The 14,652-nt window shown below is 48.4% G+C and overlaps 1 protein-coding gene across 1 annotated transcript in view; it reads left to right on the plus strand.

Annotated features, from left to right (window-relative positions):
• The window catches only part of LOC131492450 (deleted in malignant brain tumors 1 protein), a 35,331-nt gene extending 22,366 nt beyond the window's left edge, over nt 1–12,965 (plus strand). The window contains exons 20-28 of the mRNA XM_058696055.1: nt 43–81; nt 2,002–2,040; nt 2,791–2,829; nt 4,562–4,873; nt 5,485–5,526; nt 6,077–6,109; nt 6,647–6,822; nt 9,466–9,833; nt 12,507–12,965. Of these exons, the coding sequence (XP_058552038.1) occupies nt 43–81; nt 2,002–2,040; nt 2,791–2,829; nt 4,562–4,873; nt 5,485–5,526; nt 6,077–6,109; nt 6,647–6,822; nt 9,466–9,833; nt 12,507–12,798 (1,340 nt within the window). The 3' untranslated portion in view covers nt 12,799–12,965. The remainder of the gene's footprint in view (nt 1–42; nt 82–2,001; nt 2,041–2,790; nt 2,830–4,561; nt 4,874–5,484; nt 5,527–6,076; nt 6,110–6,646; nt 6,823–9,465; nt 9,834–12,506) is intronic.
• The last annotated feature ends 1,687 nt before the right edge of the window (nt 12,966–14,652 follow it).

Genomic DNA, 14,652 nt, shown 5'->3' on the forward strand with positions numbered 1-14,652 from the left:
ATCAAAACATTCTATTTTCTTTTCACTCTTCTTTGGTTGCAGACACAAGTCCCACTCGGGAAGAGGAGACCTCTTCACCAGGTATGCTCTCTGCTCTTTGCGGCAGCCCTTGTGAATGACTTCCTGAGAAACCCCAGCCCAGCAGGACTTACACACCCAGAGGAAACACTTCCTGTTTTTCCCAGGAGAGGTCAGGGGAGATTGGGGGGATGGGGGTGGTGGGGAAGCTCCAGACCGCTACCCCAAAAGTGGCTCTGATTCCGAACACGGTGAAGGCAGATGTGAGCACGGGATGACTAGGATAAAAGGGCGTCAAGGGTCAACCCTGGAGGATACCTTAGAGATGACCCACGGCAGCAAACCTCAAATGTTGACGTGCACGTGAGTGGCCTGAAGAACTTGTTAAAACGCAGATTCGGATTCAGTGGCTCCAGGGTGGAGTCTGGATCCTGCATTTCTCACGGGCTCCCAGACGATGCTGCCGGTTGGTCAGCGACCGCCCTCGAGGAGTAAAATGCTAAACCACTACTCTCGCTTTGGAGGAAAAGGAGGCCCTGAGAAGGAGGACACTTGCCACTGTCCTAGCTCAGGCAGCCATAACTGAATACCACAGACTGTGCGGCTTAAACAGCAAAGACTTACTTCCCACAGTTCTAGAAGTCCGAGATCAAGGTGCCGGCAGGGTCGGCGTCTGGTGAGGGTCTTCCCTTGGGTTGAAGATGGCCACCTTCTCGCTGTGCCCTCACAGGGCCTTCCCTTCCCCAGTGTGTGCTCCCTGACGGGGAGAGAGACAGAGAGAGAGGGAGAGAATGGGAGCTCTGATGTGTCTTCTTATAAGGACGCTAATCCTATCAGATCAGGGCCTCCCCTTATGACCTCACTTAACCTTGACTACTTCCTCAGTGGCCCCATCTCCAAATACAGCTACACTGGGAGTTAGGGCTTTGACATGTGAATTTTGAGGGGACATAACTGAGTCCACAGCAGTCACTGAGCAAGCTGGGGATCCCAGCTCCCAGCCAAGGTCCTTTCTGCTCCCAGTCTCTGGCGATGAATCTGCCTGTGTGACTCCATTCAATCCGTCTGACGCTGACCTCCTGAGTAGCAAGGCCTCCCACTTTCTTTTGTTTTGTCTGTTTCCTTTCTTTTCAAGTCCTGGTTACTTTGAAGGCATAATGGTGCAAAAGGCAGTGAAGCCAAGCTTAGGACTTTCCTCTCGCTTCCACTTAGGGAGAGTTCTCCCTGCCTCCTTCCATCCCTCCCTTCCTCACTTCCTCCTTTCCCTGCCCTCATCATGACCTCACTTTTGGCAGAAGAATCCTTCACTCGTACTTCTCACTGACTCTTGACCTCACATGAGATGAGTTTTTCTTTGCAGACCCGGTTTCACGGGAACTGGGTTGCTTTTCATGCAGATTAAGTGGCATCACACACCTTTACAAAAGCATGATAGCACAATCACTTCCTGCCCCTGGGAGTGTGAGGGCAGATGTGGTAACCATCAGACCATTCTCTTCCTTCCCCCTCGTCCCCACTCACCTCAGAGCAGGCAGAGTGAATGCGACTCCCACATTTCATGCTCCCGAAAGGCAGAGTGCTGCGGAAAGGGTTATGCTTCGGGGCCTCCCAGGTCAGAACTGAGGATGCCCCAGGCATGTCATACAAGCCCTCTGGGTCTCAACTTCCTCATCTCTGACACACTTGATGATACTTCCCTGGAGCAGCTGCTGTAGGGATTTGAGGTGTGAATTATACGACACATCCTGGACGCTCTAAATGGGATTTATTCATCTGTCCTGCAAAATGCCAACCGCTCATATATCATTTCACTCCCGGATGTGTGAGTCCACAAGATAAATAAGCAGGTGGGTTGTATTATATACAGCTTATGGATCAGGCTTATTTTCATAAGCTTGCAGTCCACTGCATAAAATTTCAACGACATCCAATCTTAATGCTTTCTTTTCACCAGAAAAAAATCTCTCTTTTTTGTTTCGGCAGCCATACATCTGATTTCAACAAAAGCGACATCATCACCTGGTAAAGATCATATGCCTGTTGCTAGATTAACTCTTCGTCTCATAGTTATTTATACAACCATATTCTATCATAGAATCCATTGTTATTTTTCCTACCTTGCTTCCCTCTGTATATTTTCATATGGAATTACACCTCTCAAATATTATCTTTCTGGTTTTTTTAATATTTTTTCAAGTTTATTTATTTTTGTGAGAGAGAGAGAGAGAGAGTGAGAGGAGCAGGGGCAGAGAGAGAGGGGGACAGAGCATCTGAAGCGGGCCCCACATTGACAGCGGAGAGCCCGATGTGAATGAACCGTGGGGCTCAAATTCATGAACCGTGAGATCATGACCTGAGCCACTTAACTGACTGAGCCACCCAGGAGCCTTGATCTTTCTCTTATCAAAAAACATTTCTGAGAAATCTGATGGGTTTTCTCCATTTCATTTTCAGCCCCCATAAACATTTTTCCTACAAAATCTAATACTTTTATATTTTTCCTTTAAAAATTTAGTATATTTATAAGGCTTCTTTTGTGACCATTCAGCAAATTATTTTCCTTTTGGAGAATAAGCACCACTTGTTACATTTTGATAAAAAAATAAAACTTGGTGGATGGTATTTCTGCACCTAAACCTAAGCAGAAACTCAAACAAAACTATTAAGTCTCTGAACCTCCAGAAAATGTGTGGGTCTTTTTCAGCTTTGACTATAAATATGTGACTTTGAGGATATGTGTTTTTTTTAAGCTCAGGTTTTCTTTGTTAACAGTTACAATTTCAACTGGTGAAGACATGATCCCTTTGCCTGGTAATTTTTGTTTGTTCCTAAGCACTTAAATTATCAAATCATTATCAGTAGTGTTAGGATCGTAATTCTTTTTTTTTTTTTTTCAAAGTTCCTGCTCCTTACAGAAACCTTTTATGAGTAATAGACATATATGTGTATGTAAATGTATATGTAAATATATATGCATATGTAAATATATATGCAAATGTCTACGTCTATGTCTATGTCTACACATACCTTTGTGGGGCAGGAGCCCCAAATTCACCTCCTGAGGCCTGACCCAAAAGATACTTGCCTTTATTCATAGTTCAGCCAAGCATGGTTATCTTGCTCCAGTATCACAGCAACCACTTGCATAAGGAGAGAGCAACTATCCTAAACCAGGACACTGCAGTCACAGAGAAACCGCAGCCAGTGGTATTTATTAACATTCACTAAGCATCTGCTATGGGCCAAACAGAGCAGGAGGTTGGAAAACAGTTGCTAGCAACCCCTCTTATATGAAGACAAATCATTTTACACACATCTATGGGTATGGAACCACTAACACTCTAGATTTTTAACATTTATTTATTTTTGAGACAGAGAGAGACAGAGCATGAACGGGGGAGGAGCAGAGAGAGAGGGAGACACAGAATCGGAAGCAGGCTCCAGGCTCTGGGCCGTCAGCCCAGAGCCCGACGCGGGGCTCGAACTCAGGACCGTGAGATCGTGACCTGAGCTGAAGTCGGACGCTCAACCGACTGAGCCACCCAGGCGCCCCTAGATTTTTAAAATTACTTTTACTTCTTTAAATCACCTTTTTTTGACCTATAATGATACACAGTAAGTTGCAAACATCTATAGGTTTTTCTAATGTATACACCTATGTAACCACCACCACCACCGGAATCAAGATCTAGAACCTTCCCATCACCCCCAAAAGTTCCTTCATGTCCCTTTGCAGCAAATCCCCCAGGCGACCGACCACTGGTCTCCTTTCTGCCACTGTAGGTCAGATTTATTTTTCTAGAATCGCATATCAATGCGATCAAATAATACGTGCTCTTCTGCGTCTGCTTTCTTTTGCTTAACAAATTGTTTTTGAGATTTGGCTATATGGTTCCTTACATTGGCATTCCGTTCCTTTTTATTGCTTAGTAATATTCCACGGTGTGGGTAGTCAGCAATGTATTCATCCCCTCTCCCGCTGGTGGACATGTGTGGATGGTGGAGAATTCTGCTACGCACAAATCTTCCGACGCACATCTGTTTCCTTTATCTTGAGCAAACACCTGCAAGTGGAACAGCCAGGCCACATAATACACTTTGTGCAGTTCAAGGGTTGGCTTTTATTCATCCAGAGTAAAAGGAATTTCACTGGACAGATGTTGTTTGCTAAGCCACAGCAGTGCCTCAATAATTTTACTCCAAAGATTTGAGGGGTTCGCCATTTTGTTTTCTTTGGGGTCTTGGTACTTTTGTGTGACGATTACATTCTCACGTGTCTGGGCAACTAGGCTGACAATATCCGCCATTGTCTGCGGCCTTCGGTTAATTCGGGTTTGACTTTTCTATGAGAGAGTGCAGGGGGTGGGGGGGGGGGACGGGAAGGAGGGAGTGAGAGACAGAAGGCAGCACTGCCTAGCGTGGTGAAGTTCCCCGCAGTGTCATCTCTTCCACTGCAAATGACACGAGCGAGTGGGGCAACAGAGGGCAGCTGTCGCACCTGTCACCCCCGCGACCCCGTTTCACTCTCTCTCTCCTCCCGCAGACCCTCCCCTGCGCCTGGCGGGCGGGCGCAGCCGCTGCGAGGGCCGGGTCGAGGTCCGCCACCAGGGCGTGTGGGGCACGGTGTGCGACGACCACTGGGACATCAGGGACGCCCGCGTCGTGTGTCGCCTGCTGCGCTGCGGCCCCGCGCTCGCCGCCCCGGGGCGCGGCCGCTTCGGCCCGGGCTCGGGGCCCATCCTGCTGGACGACGTGCACTGCGCAGGCACTGAGGACGCGCTGGGCCGCTGCGGCCACTCAGGCTGGACGCGCCACAACTGTCGCCACCGGGAGGACGCGGGCGTGGTCTGCGCAGGTGCCGCAGCGCGTCGGTGATCGGGGCTGTCCCCGGGGCTCCGTCCCTCTTCTTCCGCCCGCGTTCCTAAGGCCAAGGCCCCAGCTGCTGGGATAGCAAGGGCGCATGTGAGGGCACAGTCCTAGGTGGGCACCCTTCTTCACCCTGACCTGGCCCTCGGAAGTCAGAATGTCGGCTGGCATGTCCCTCTCACCCAAGATTTGGCCTCTGCCTTTCCTGTAGTACTTTTTATTACCACCCGATACCCCTCTTGGCATTCTGGCCTCCATAGCTGGACCCTGTTTGGGGTGGAGTAGTAGTTTCTTATATTTGTCCTACATTTACCCGGGGAAATCTCAGAGAGTTACGGAATTCTCAGATTTGGTGAACAAGTCCGAGCCCCTTTGTCTGTTCCATCCTTAGTTTTTTAACAGGCAAACCAAAGAATCAGTCTATTGCTCTTATCTTTATGTGGGAGTTACTCTTGTTTTGCACAGAAATGGATCACAAATAGAAAAACTATCAGAGTCCCCCTGAGACTAACAGTCCCGCAGAGAGCCATAGAGTATGAGTCCCCTGGGGTCTTGGGATCCTATCTTCCAGACCCTGACTTTCATTGTGTCTGCTCACAGTTCCAGCCATGCCTCCTGCTGTCGGCGGACCCACTGGCAAGGGTAATTCGCTTTCCATTCTTGGATTATACACCAGGGTTGATTGGGTACAGCTACCGAAGGATCAAAGGTCTGGGGCCAAAAGTATCAGAAGGGGTTGAGTGAATCTGGCCAGCCGTGCTTCCTGGCCAGGACCCTAGCCACAGGTGACTGTCCCGCCTTGCTTCTGTGCTGGGGAGGCCTTCGATGGCTATGAACTGCCTACTTCCCGGCCTGAGATTCCGAGCATGTCCTGTGCATGGGAAGGGACACCAGCCCGAATTCACTCATGGGATGGTGTTTATAATCTGCAAAGCCATGTATTTACTATTCTCTTGGTGTTGATGACACCCGTACTCTCAACGCTTCTTCACGCACACCGGGATCCCTCCCTCCTGCTCCATCAGGAGGTTCTGGGCCCTCTTTCCCTTCCCATTGCTTGGAGTACTCTCAAGCCATGGTGCTCCAGCTTCCGCAGCTCAACAGAATGAGCCTATTTCCAGGCACTGCATGTTCTACTGCTGCCTATACCCTCCTCCTCCATATTGCACGGCTGACGTTTGCTTCTCACCAGGCCTGGCTGCCTCTGCTGTACCCAAAGACAACGGTAAGCCCTCCCCTCTAAGCTGCGGGAAGGCGGAACTAAGACAGCAGTTGTCCCCGGGAGAGAGAACGGGTTTTGAGGGGGCACCAGCTTCTGTGTCTCCACCGAGATCTCTCACATCTCTATCTACTCGCCGGGCTTCAGGAGGCTGGGGAAGAAGCCTCTTAACACCTATGCCCCCTCCCTCTTTGCTCCCACGCCCTTCCCTCAGATAGATGTACGTTCAGCCTCGGGTGTCCTCAACATGGGAAATGGGCCGTTCTCTAAATCTATAGACAAGGCTCTGACTCTCGGCACGTGGGACACGTGCTGTGTGTATAAGACTCCCATGATATGGTGTGACTTTTTGGAAAAGAGAGGATATAAATAAAATCAGCGGAAGTCAAGTCAAGGGTGGGGGGTGATGGGAGCTGAGGCAGCCCCCGGGCGCAAGGTACTGTCCATGCTTTATAAAGTAAGCACGCACCCATGTCCTGGACCGACGCGCCCAGTGTACCAAATCGTCTTTGTGAGCTTCTCCCCGTGCTCCTCCTCCTGCAGCCTGGCTCTCCTGCTTGCCTCACCTCTTCCAAGTCACCATTGACCGAGGTTATCTCCGGAGGCTGGGCTACTCCTCCTGGGACATCCACTTAAATGATGAGCTGTGTCGTCCCCACGTCACGGGGCGCTATCTGATCTTCAACATTCCCTATGGTCACTGTGGCACCGTCAGACAGGTAAGAAACTGACGGGGTGGTGGTACCCTTCTGTGGACGGAGGCCAAGGAGAGAGATTTGGAAAATTCAACCACCTGTTAAAAACCTGGCAGGGCCAGAAGAAAGGCACGGCCGTGATTTTGTTTCTGAATTCAGTGAGACCTGGAGCACTCACTAATTTGTCTGAAATTTTCCTTCCTTTTGGGAATTTAGAGTACGTACTGAATTTGGAATACACGGTAATAAGTGCTGAGTGCTGATGGACTGATGGGTGGGTAAATAGACAGATGGATGAATGGATAGATGGATGGATGGATGGATGGATGGATGGATGATGGGTGCTGTTCTTTTAGCTCCGAAGCTGAGCATTTTCCACAACTTGCTTCTTTATTCACCGTTAGTGCACACCTACTATGTGCACGCTATGGCGCTGGGCATGGGAGAGGACAAATGATCTGACTGCTGCGTTCTAACCAGACAGCTAGCTGTATTCCCCAATCTAGAAAGCATAGACATCTGGGTATAATGAAATGTGTATGTCTGTCTCATTTTCCTTAACCACCAGCTTATTTCACGAGACAATGTCACTGAAGTTAAGGAAACAAGCGAAGAGTGCGTAACTACAAAATCGCACTTTTCTCAGCATACCTAACAATGTACCATCAATGTACCACGTTACACAGCACAGTCTCCATGCTATTCCTCTCTTCCTTTGTATCAGTATTTAGAAACACGAAACAGCAAACATTTGGCATTGCTGGAGGTTTGATTCATTCCAATAGCCTGCATGATGCCAAGTGACCGCTTCACTCCATACTTCACATTTTGTCTAGTTGGTTGTGCAGACCCACGGTCGTCCTTATCCTTTTTGCTCTGAACCTTCTAGTTTTTACCTCAGAGGTTTCTGCCCCAGGGGCCGTGCCGGAAGCCCCCCGGTGTCTGCGCGGCAGGCACCCCGGAAGCTTCCAGGCCATCAGGGAGGACCCTGGCAGTGTCCTCTGTGGCCCCGGCTGGCCTAGCTCCTACAGCACTGGGGCCAGAGGACACCGCAGGTCAGGAACCACTTGGGGTGATGGCCAGTCCCAGACCACCCACGGCGAAAACACTGCCACAGGAAGGTCCTGTGTGTGACTGCAGAGTCAGGAAATAAGCAAACCTTCTAGGTCCTGAGGACACAGTGGCCAACGAGACAGGGGCCAGGCTCCACAGCTCTCACATTCGAGAAGGAGGCACTGCACAAACGCACATATGAGAATCATTTCACGGACCTTAAGATGGCAAAACAAGGAAGAGAATAGGAGATGATGTGGGGTGGAAGGAAGGCCACTTCGAATAGGGTGGTCAAGGAGCTGAGGCCTGAATAAGGAGACGGAGCCAGGTAAAGGAACAGGGGGCGTGCTCCGTGCAGGGGGGCTAGTGACGAGGCCCCCCGGGCAGCAGCAAACTTGGAGGGCTTGAGGCAGAGACTCGAGGAGTCAGCACCGGGAAGCCCAAGGTCAGGTTGGAAAGGGCAGGACCATGTAGTCATGGAGTTTAGCTTTTCCTCTAAGCTGTGCACGTGCATCAGGTCAAGGGACAAGGGAGATGCTGTTTCTTCGGGCACAAAGAAAAAAATGTCTGTTTTCATGGATAAAGCGTGCAGAACGTGAAGAGTATCTTTGTTGTATTAAAATGTCATAATGGAGGCTGGGAAGGGGCAGGGGGATGAGTAAGAAAGAAAAGGTCTAAAAAGGCAGGGGTGCCTGGGTGGCTCAGTAGGTTGAGCATCTGACTTTGGCTCAGGTCACCATCTCACGGTTTGTGAGTTCGAGCCCCACAGCAGGCTCTGTGCTGACAGCTCGGAGGCTGGAGCCTGCTTCGGATTCTGTGACTCCTTCTCTCTCTCTGCCCCTCCCTCACTCACGCTCTGTCTCTCTCTGTCTCTTAAAAAACGAATAAACGTTAACAAATTTTTTTAAATAAATAAATAGAAAGGCAGACCTGGTCTGAGCTGACAGGGCGGTCCTTGGAGGGTTCCCAGGCGGACGTCAAGCATCTGAGTCACACACGCAGAGGCTTCCTGCAATCCACGTCGCTGGGCGGGCTGAGTCTCTGGACGGCACACAGGGCTGCGGGGAGGAGGCTGCCAGAGGCGACGGCACCTCGCACAGTAGTCTTCAGCACCCCCTTAGCCCTTCGAGTCCTGCTGGATTTGAAGGGCAAGGCTGAGACTCAAGGCGAGCAGGGCCAGGCGCCCAGCTCACAAGGAGCCAGAGAGAAGAGAGGGGCTGGAAGAGAGGAGAAAAGCACAGTGGGCCATGGTCCGTGCCTGGCTGAGAATACCCGGGCTGAGGTGGGGGGCACGTGTGCAGGAATTGGGTGGAGAGAGCGCTGGGTAGCCAGCATGGACCCCCTGCCTCGCCTCATACCAGCACAGCTCGGCCCTCACAGGAGGGAAGAAGGGAGGGCAGGCTCACACACCGGGACTCCTTGCGTGCTCCCTGAAGTGCTACGTCACTTCACCGTGGCACTAGGTACCACGGGAGGCAGCCCCGAGGCCCCCTGCCTCCAGCTCACCGGCCGACTGGCACCCAGCAGGTGTGTGGAGAGGCCTCTGCCGGTGTAGGAAGGTGCTTGTCAGGGAGCCAGGAGCACTGGCCAGAACCTCCCCTCTCGTCCTCCCAGGAAAGTCTTGGCTCCCTCAGCTACTCCAACTCCATCAGAAGCCGAACACGGGGCCACCCTGGCCGAGTCATCGTGCGGCACAAGGTGCCTCAGCTGAAGTTCACCTGCAGGGCGGATGGCCCATCTGCAGTTGACATCAGTCCCGGGGCTGACGTCCCAAGGGAGAGCGTCGGCTATGATGTGTCCATATCCTTCCTCGCGTCGCCCATCAGCCTGGGGCCACACTATGCCAGCCAGAGGAAAGCGGTGTTCCTCCAGGTCACACTCCAGAGCCCCGACCCCAGCCTGAGGCTCTTTGTGGATACCTGTGTGGCTTCTCCAGATCCCCGTGATTTTACGACTGTCAAGTACGATTTGATCCGGCACGGGTAAGGAACATAGAAGGCCTTCTAGGGTTGACTGTTATATTCAGGTGGCATTCCTCTGGCTTCTCTGGTAGATCTAAGTCATAACATGGTGCAAAATAGTCCTCGTTATGCCCCAGAGGCAGAGTCAGGCCCCTACCATCCCTCTGATCTCAGCTGGAGACATATAGTTATAGGAAGCCTGGACAATGTCCCTTGAATCCCCAAAGAGTCTTGGGCAAAGGCCCTGCTGTCCTGGACTCTGCTGTCCCATCTCACCCTTTCATACCTGTGCCTCCCTTCCCTCTGTGTCTTATGACTTTATTACACTCCCTATTTGTGGTTCAGTCTCTCAGACATCTGATCTACCCTGATGGGCTGGCACGTCTTCTCAGCCTAAACTCTTATAGTGGTGAGATTCACTATGGCTGTTTTGATTAAGCAACAAATTCGCCAAGTTAGAACTTGGGTATGTTGTTTGCCTTCATAGCTCCCTTGCCCCCTAACAGGAGCAAACACTTAGAGATGGGCCATTGGTGACCGGTGCAAGACAACAAAACCCTATCACTTACTGGTGGCAGCTTCAAAGTGGTGAGAGCCGCATGGGACGCATCATCGTGGTACCCGCTTCCAAAAGACAGGGGGAGGGGCAAGACGTAGCGCTGTGCACGGGTGGCATGACCTATAGCATGGGAGGTGCACAGGTGTGGCATTGAACCGCACCGGGTCTCGGAGTGAGAAAGCTCTTCCCTTTCCATTCTCCTTACAAATAGATCAAGGAGAGAGACACAGTTTGGTGCCAGAATTTTAACAGCCGACATTCTCCCAATTCTGCTTGTTTAGGTTTAAGATGCTCTTCTGTTTCTAATTTCCTAAGGTGGATTCTACATCTTTCTTCATTTCCAACACGTGCATTTGATTTATTTGATTTTGGTGAATTGTATATTCATTTTCACTTAGTTCGAAATATTCTTTACATTTCTCTGGAGACTTTTTCTTTTACCTCCAGGTTACTTTGAAGTGTGTTTGATTTCCAAATAGGAGTTCTCCAGCAACCTTTCTGTTTTTGATTTCTAGTTCCGTTCCATTGTGACCTGAAGATACATTTTGTGCGATTTCTTTTCTTTAAATTTGCTAAGGTGTGGGTTATGGTCCAGAATGTGGTCTATCTCGGTGAATATTCCATGCAGGCTTGAGAAGAGTTGTGTTCTGCTGGTGTTGGATGGAGTGGTCTGGAGATGGCTGTTAGTCTAGCTGATTGATGGTGCTTTTTAGGTCATCTAAATCCTTCCTGATTTTCTGCCTGCTGGTTCTGTCAATTACAGACAGAGGGTTGTTAGAGTGTCCAGCCATCTATTAGTTTTTGTCTCACGCATTTTGATGCTCCGTTGTTACATGTATACTCATTAAGCGTTGTTGTGTCTTTTTGGAGGGCTGGTCTCTTTATCATTATGCAGTATTCCTCTTCATCTGTGATCACTGTCCTGGCTCTGAACTCTGTTTTGTCTCAAATTAATATAGCTACTCCAGCTTTCTTTTGGTTAGTATTAGCATGCTAAATCTTTCTCCATTCCTTTGCTTTTCATTTTTCTATGTCTTTATCTTTAAGATGGGTGTCATAGACAGTTATTAGTTGGAACTTGGGGTTTTTTGTTAGTGTTGCTTTTGTCTTATCTGCTCTGGCAGTCTGCATCTTTAAATGGTCATATTTAGAACACTCACATTTAAAGTGATTACTGATATAGTTGGATGAAAATCTACCATATTGGTAACTATTTTCTATTTGGTGCATTTATTCTTTGTTTCTACCCCTATTCTCCTTTTGCTGTCTTCTCTGGTTTCAGTGGAGCATTTTATATTACTCCATTTTATCTCCTCTCTTGATGTATCATTTATACTTCTTCCCTTAACTTTTTCCATGGTTGTACTAGGGTTTACAAAACACATTCTAATTCTGGAAAGAGCCCAAATGTCCATTGACTGATAAATGGATAAAGAAGATTCATCAAAAGGAATGAAATCCTGACATTTGCAATGACAAGGATGGAGCTAGAGGGTATAAGGCTAAGTGAAATAAGTCAGTCAAAGACAAATGCCATATGATTTCACTCACATGTGGAATCTAAGAAATGAAACAGATGAACATAGGATGGACGGGGGACAGAGAGGTAAACCATAAAACAGACTCTTAATGATAGAGAACAAACTGAAAGTTGATGGAGGGAGGTGGGCGGGGGGTGGGCTAGATGGGTGGTAGCAATTAAGGAGGGCACTTGTGATGAGCACTGAAACTGATATTACACTGTATGTAACTAACTGGGATTTAAATAAAAACTTGAAACTACAAAAACCCCACATTTTAAAATACTCAAAATTCACCTGCAAATAAGACAACCACCACCTTTAACCTCCCCTTTGGGCAAAACAGAGCAGAGCTTCAGAAGGCAACAGCTCTAGCTGGAATTTAATTACCTTGTTTGGTTTTTGTTGTATTTCTTTCACAGTTACCTGTCAGGAACAGTGGTTTTTCTACTCACAATAGTATTTTAAGTTTCTTCATAAAAGAAAGAGTGGGTAGTGGGAAGAGGTGTGTTTGGACTTCATATGTCTGAGTCTAAGCCTGATTATTTGAGTTGGGGTGCATTCACACCATCCTTTAAGTTAATCCTTGTGGCTGGGGGTGCTTTCTTCTATCAGGTGCATCAAAGACAAAAGCTACGTCAACCTCCACTCGCACCAGAAGAACATGGCCCAGTTCAAGTTCAACGCCTTCAACTTTCTCAGCAGCTATGATGTGGTGTATCTGCAGTGTGAGGTCGCCGTGTGCAAAGTGGGGGACCATTCCTCCTGCTGCTCCCAGGGCTGTGCAGAGCGGAGTAAGAGGGATGTGGGCCCCAAAGAGACCACAGAAGGGCGGACTGAGCATTTCCAAGTGGTGGGGCCACTGGAAGTCCACAGAGGGACGGGTCAGAACAAGACCCTTGTTTGATTTCTCCACTTTTCACATGATTCTGTTATTAGAAAGCAAAGTCTATTTCCCTTCCACAACGTAGTAAGTTTGAGAAATCAGAAGTTGTCCACACAGCGACAGGTGAAACTGTTAAAGAAGTTCTCTCTGAAGTTTGTTGCTAAATAAACCTCTGATTACTAAACTTCCAGGCAGTCCCTCTCTTTGCCAGCCAGAGATGCTGCGTTTTCTAATTCTTCACTACCAAGCACGTGATCATTGTCTTAACTGCACAAAATGTTATCAAGAACAGAGTTCTCTCTCTCTGTGTCAAATTGCCAATTTAAGGTATTTTTTTTTTTAATTGACTCCTTAATGTTCAGATGCTGGTAGGTGGATCTTTTTGTTTCTGTCCCTTGAGTGATGTGAGAATTTCTTTTCAGATCTCACTAAGAGCCTTAGGAAAAATAAACTAAGTGTCAGGAAATCACTGCTTTTTTTTTTTTTTTTTTAACCCTAATAACTGGTCAGTTGAATCAAACAGGTCATTTGCTCATTTACTTGTTATCACTTACTCAAAACAAGCTCATTTTGCCCATTTCAAAGGGAACAAATTGCGCCTCAGCTTTGTTGGGTTTGGCGACAGCTTGGACATTGACAGCAAATGGGAGTCTGAGACACAATCACACGAACCACCCGTGACTGCTTGCTGAGCTACCACACACTCAGTCCGTGTCCCAGATCCTCAAAGCTTTATAGGAAAGCTAAAAAGTACACAGGAAATCTGAAGAGTACAGAAAGAAAGGCTTGTATGTCCCACACCCTCCTGAGAAAGGAGGGCAGCATCCACTTTATCCAAGCTCTCTTTGTGTCATCACAGAAAGAGGTCTGCACAAGGCTCAGTCTTTAAAGAGACAGTTTTGGACGTGGCCATTGTTTTTTTCTTTGCTTGTCAAGAAATATTCAACAGCAATGTTTGAAATATGAGTCCTTAAGGCCAAGAGATTTTTCCTTTCATGGTCATTAAATAGCAGTATGAGATGGGATGAATATGGCCAAGTCCCCCGGGGAGGAGGGCAGGGTTTGGGGGAGCCTGGGAGCTAACCCTGAAGTCCCAAGAGATGAAAATCTGACGAGTGACCCAAGGGCGGACATTGCCTCCAAAGGGGAACATCTCAGTTTCATTTCAAACGTGCCCTTCATCGACAACCATCTTGCTAAAAATAGGTTACTGATGTTTACTTTGATGATGTTCCCTGCTTATACCTAGTAGAAGTTGATGAAACGTAATTACTGGTCAGTCTGGTGAAGACCGTATCTTTAAATCAGAAGTTAAGCATTTGTCACCCAGTGGCTTCATCTTCAGTCGCATGATTTTAGCATCGGGCATCGATTTCACCCAAGGGCTTCAGATGAATTAAGGAGTTTTCCAGGTAAGCTGTGAGCTGCTGGAGTTTCTACTTTCCAAAGCTTATCTGCCCAGTAACCGCAGCTATCCAAATGTGTTGAGGAAGTGAGAGGCTAACAGCTTCCAAACTCAGCATCTTAGGACTTCTAACAGGTGCCTAACGTGAAAAGTATCGACATTGAAAGGACTGATCTTTTCAGAATAAAAAAATAAGGGGCCAGTGAACTTCCCAGCCAGGCTCTCTGGCTGTGGCTCAGCTAACAGAAGCCAGGAAGCGGCCCTTTCCACAACTATTCCAGGTGATTCTTAGGGACGCTGAAGTGTAAAAGCCATGGCCACTGCTAAGCATCCTGTGCTTTCTGGATCAAAACGCACTTCACAGAAAACTGCAACCCAGAAACACCAATGGGTACAGACAAAAAGGCCCCAAGAGAAGTCTGCTGCTACCCAGCCAAAGGATGGGTAAAGGAGCAGCCAGGCAAGGCAGA

The sequence above is a fragment of the Neofelis nebulosa genome, chromosome 13 (assembly GCF_028018385.1).
Source record: "Neofelis nebulosa isolate mNeoNeb1 chromosome 13, mNeoNeb1.pri, whole genome shotgun sequence".
NCBI classification, from domain to species: domain Eukaryota; kingdom Metazoa; phylum Chordata; class Mammalia; order Carnivora; family Felidae; genus Neofelis; species Neofelis nebulosa.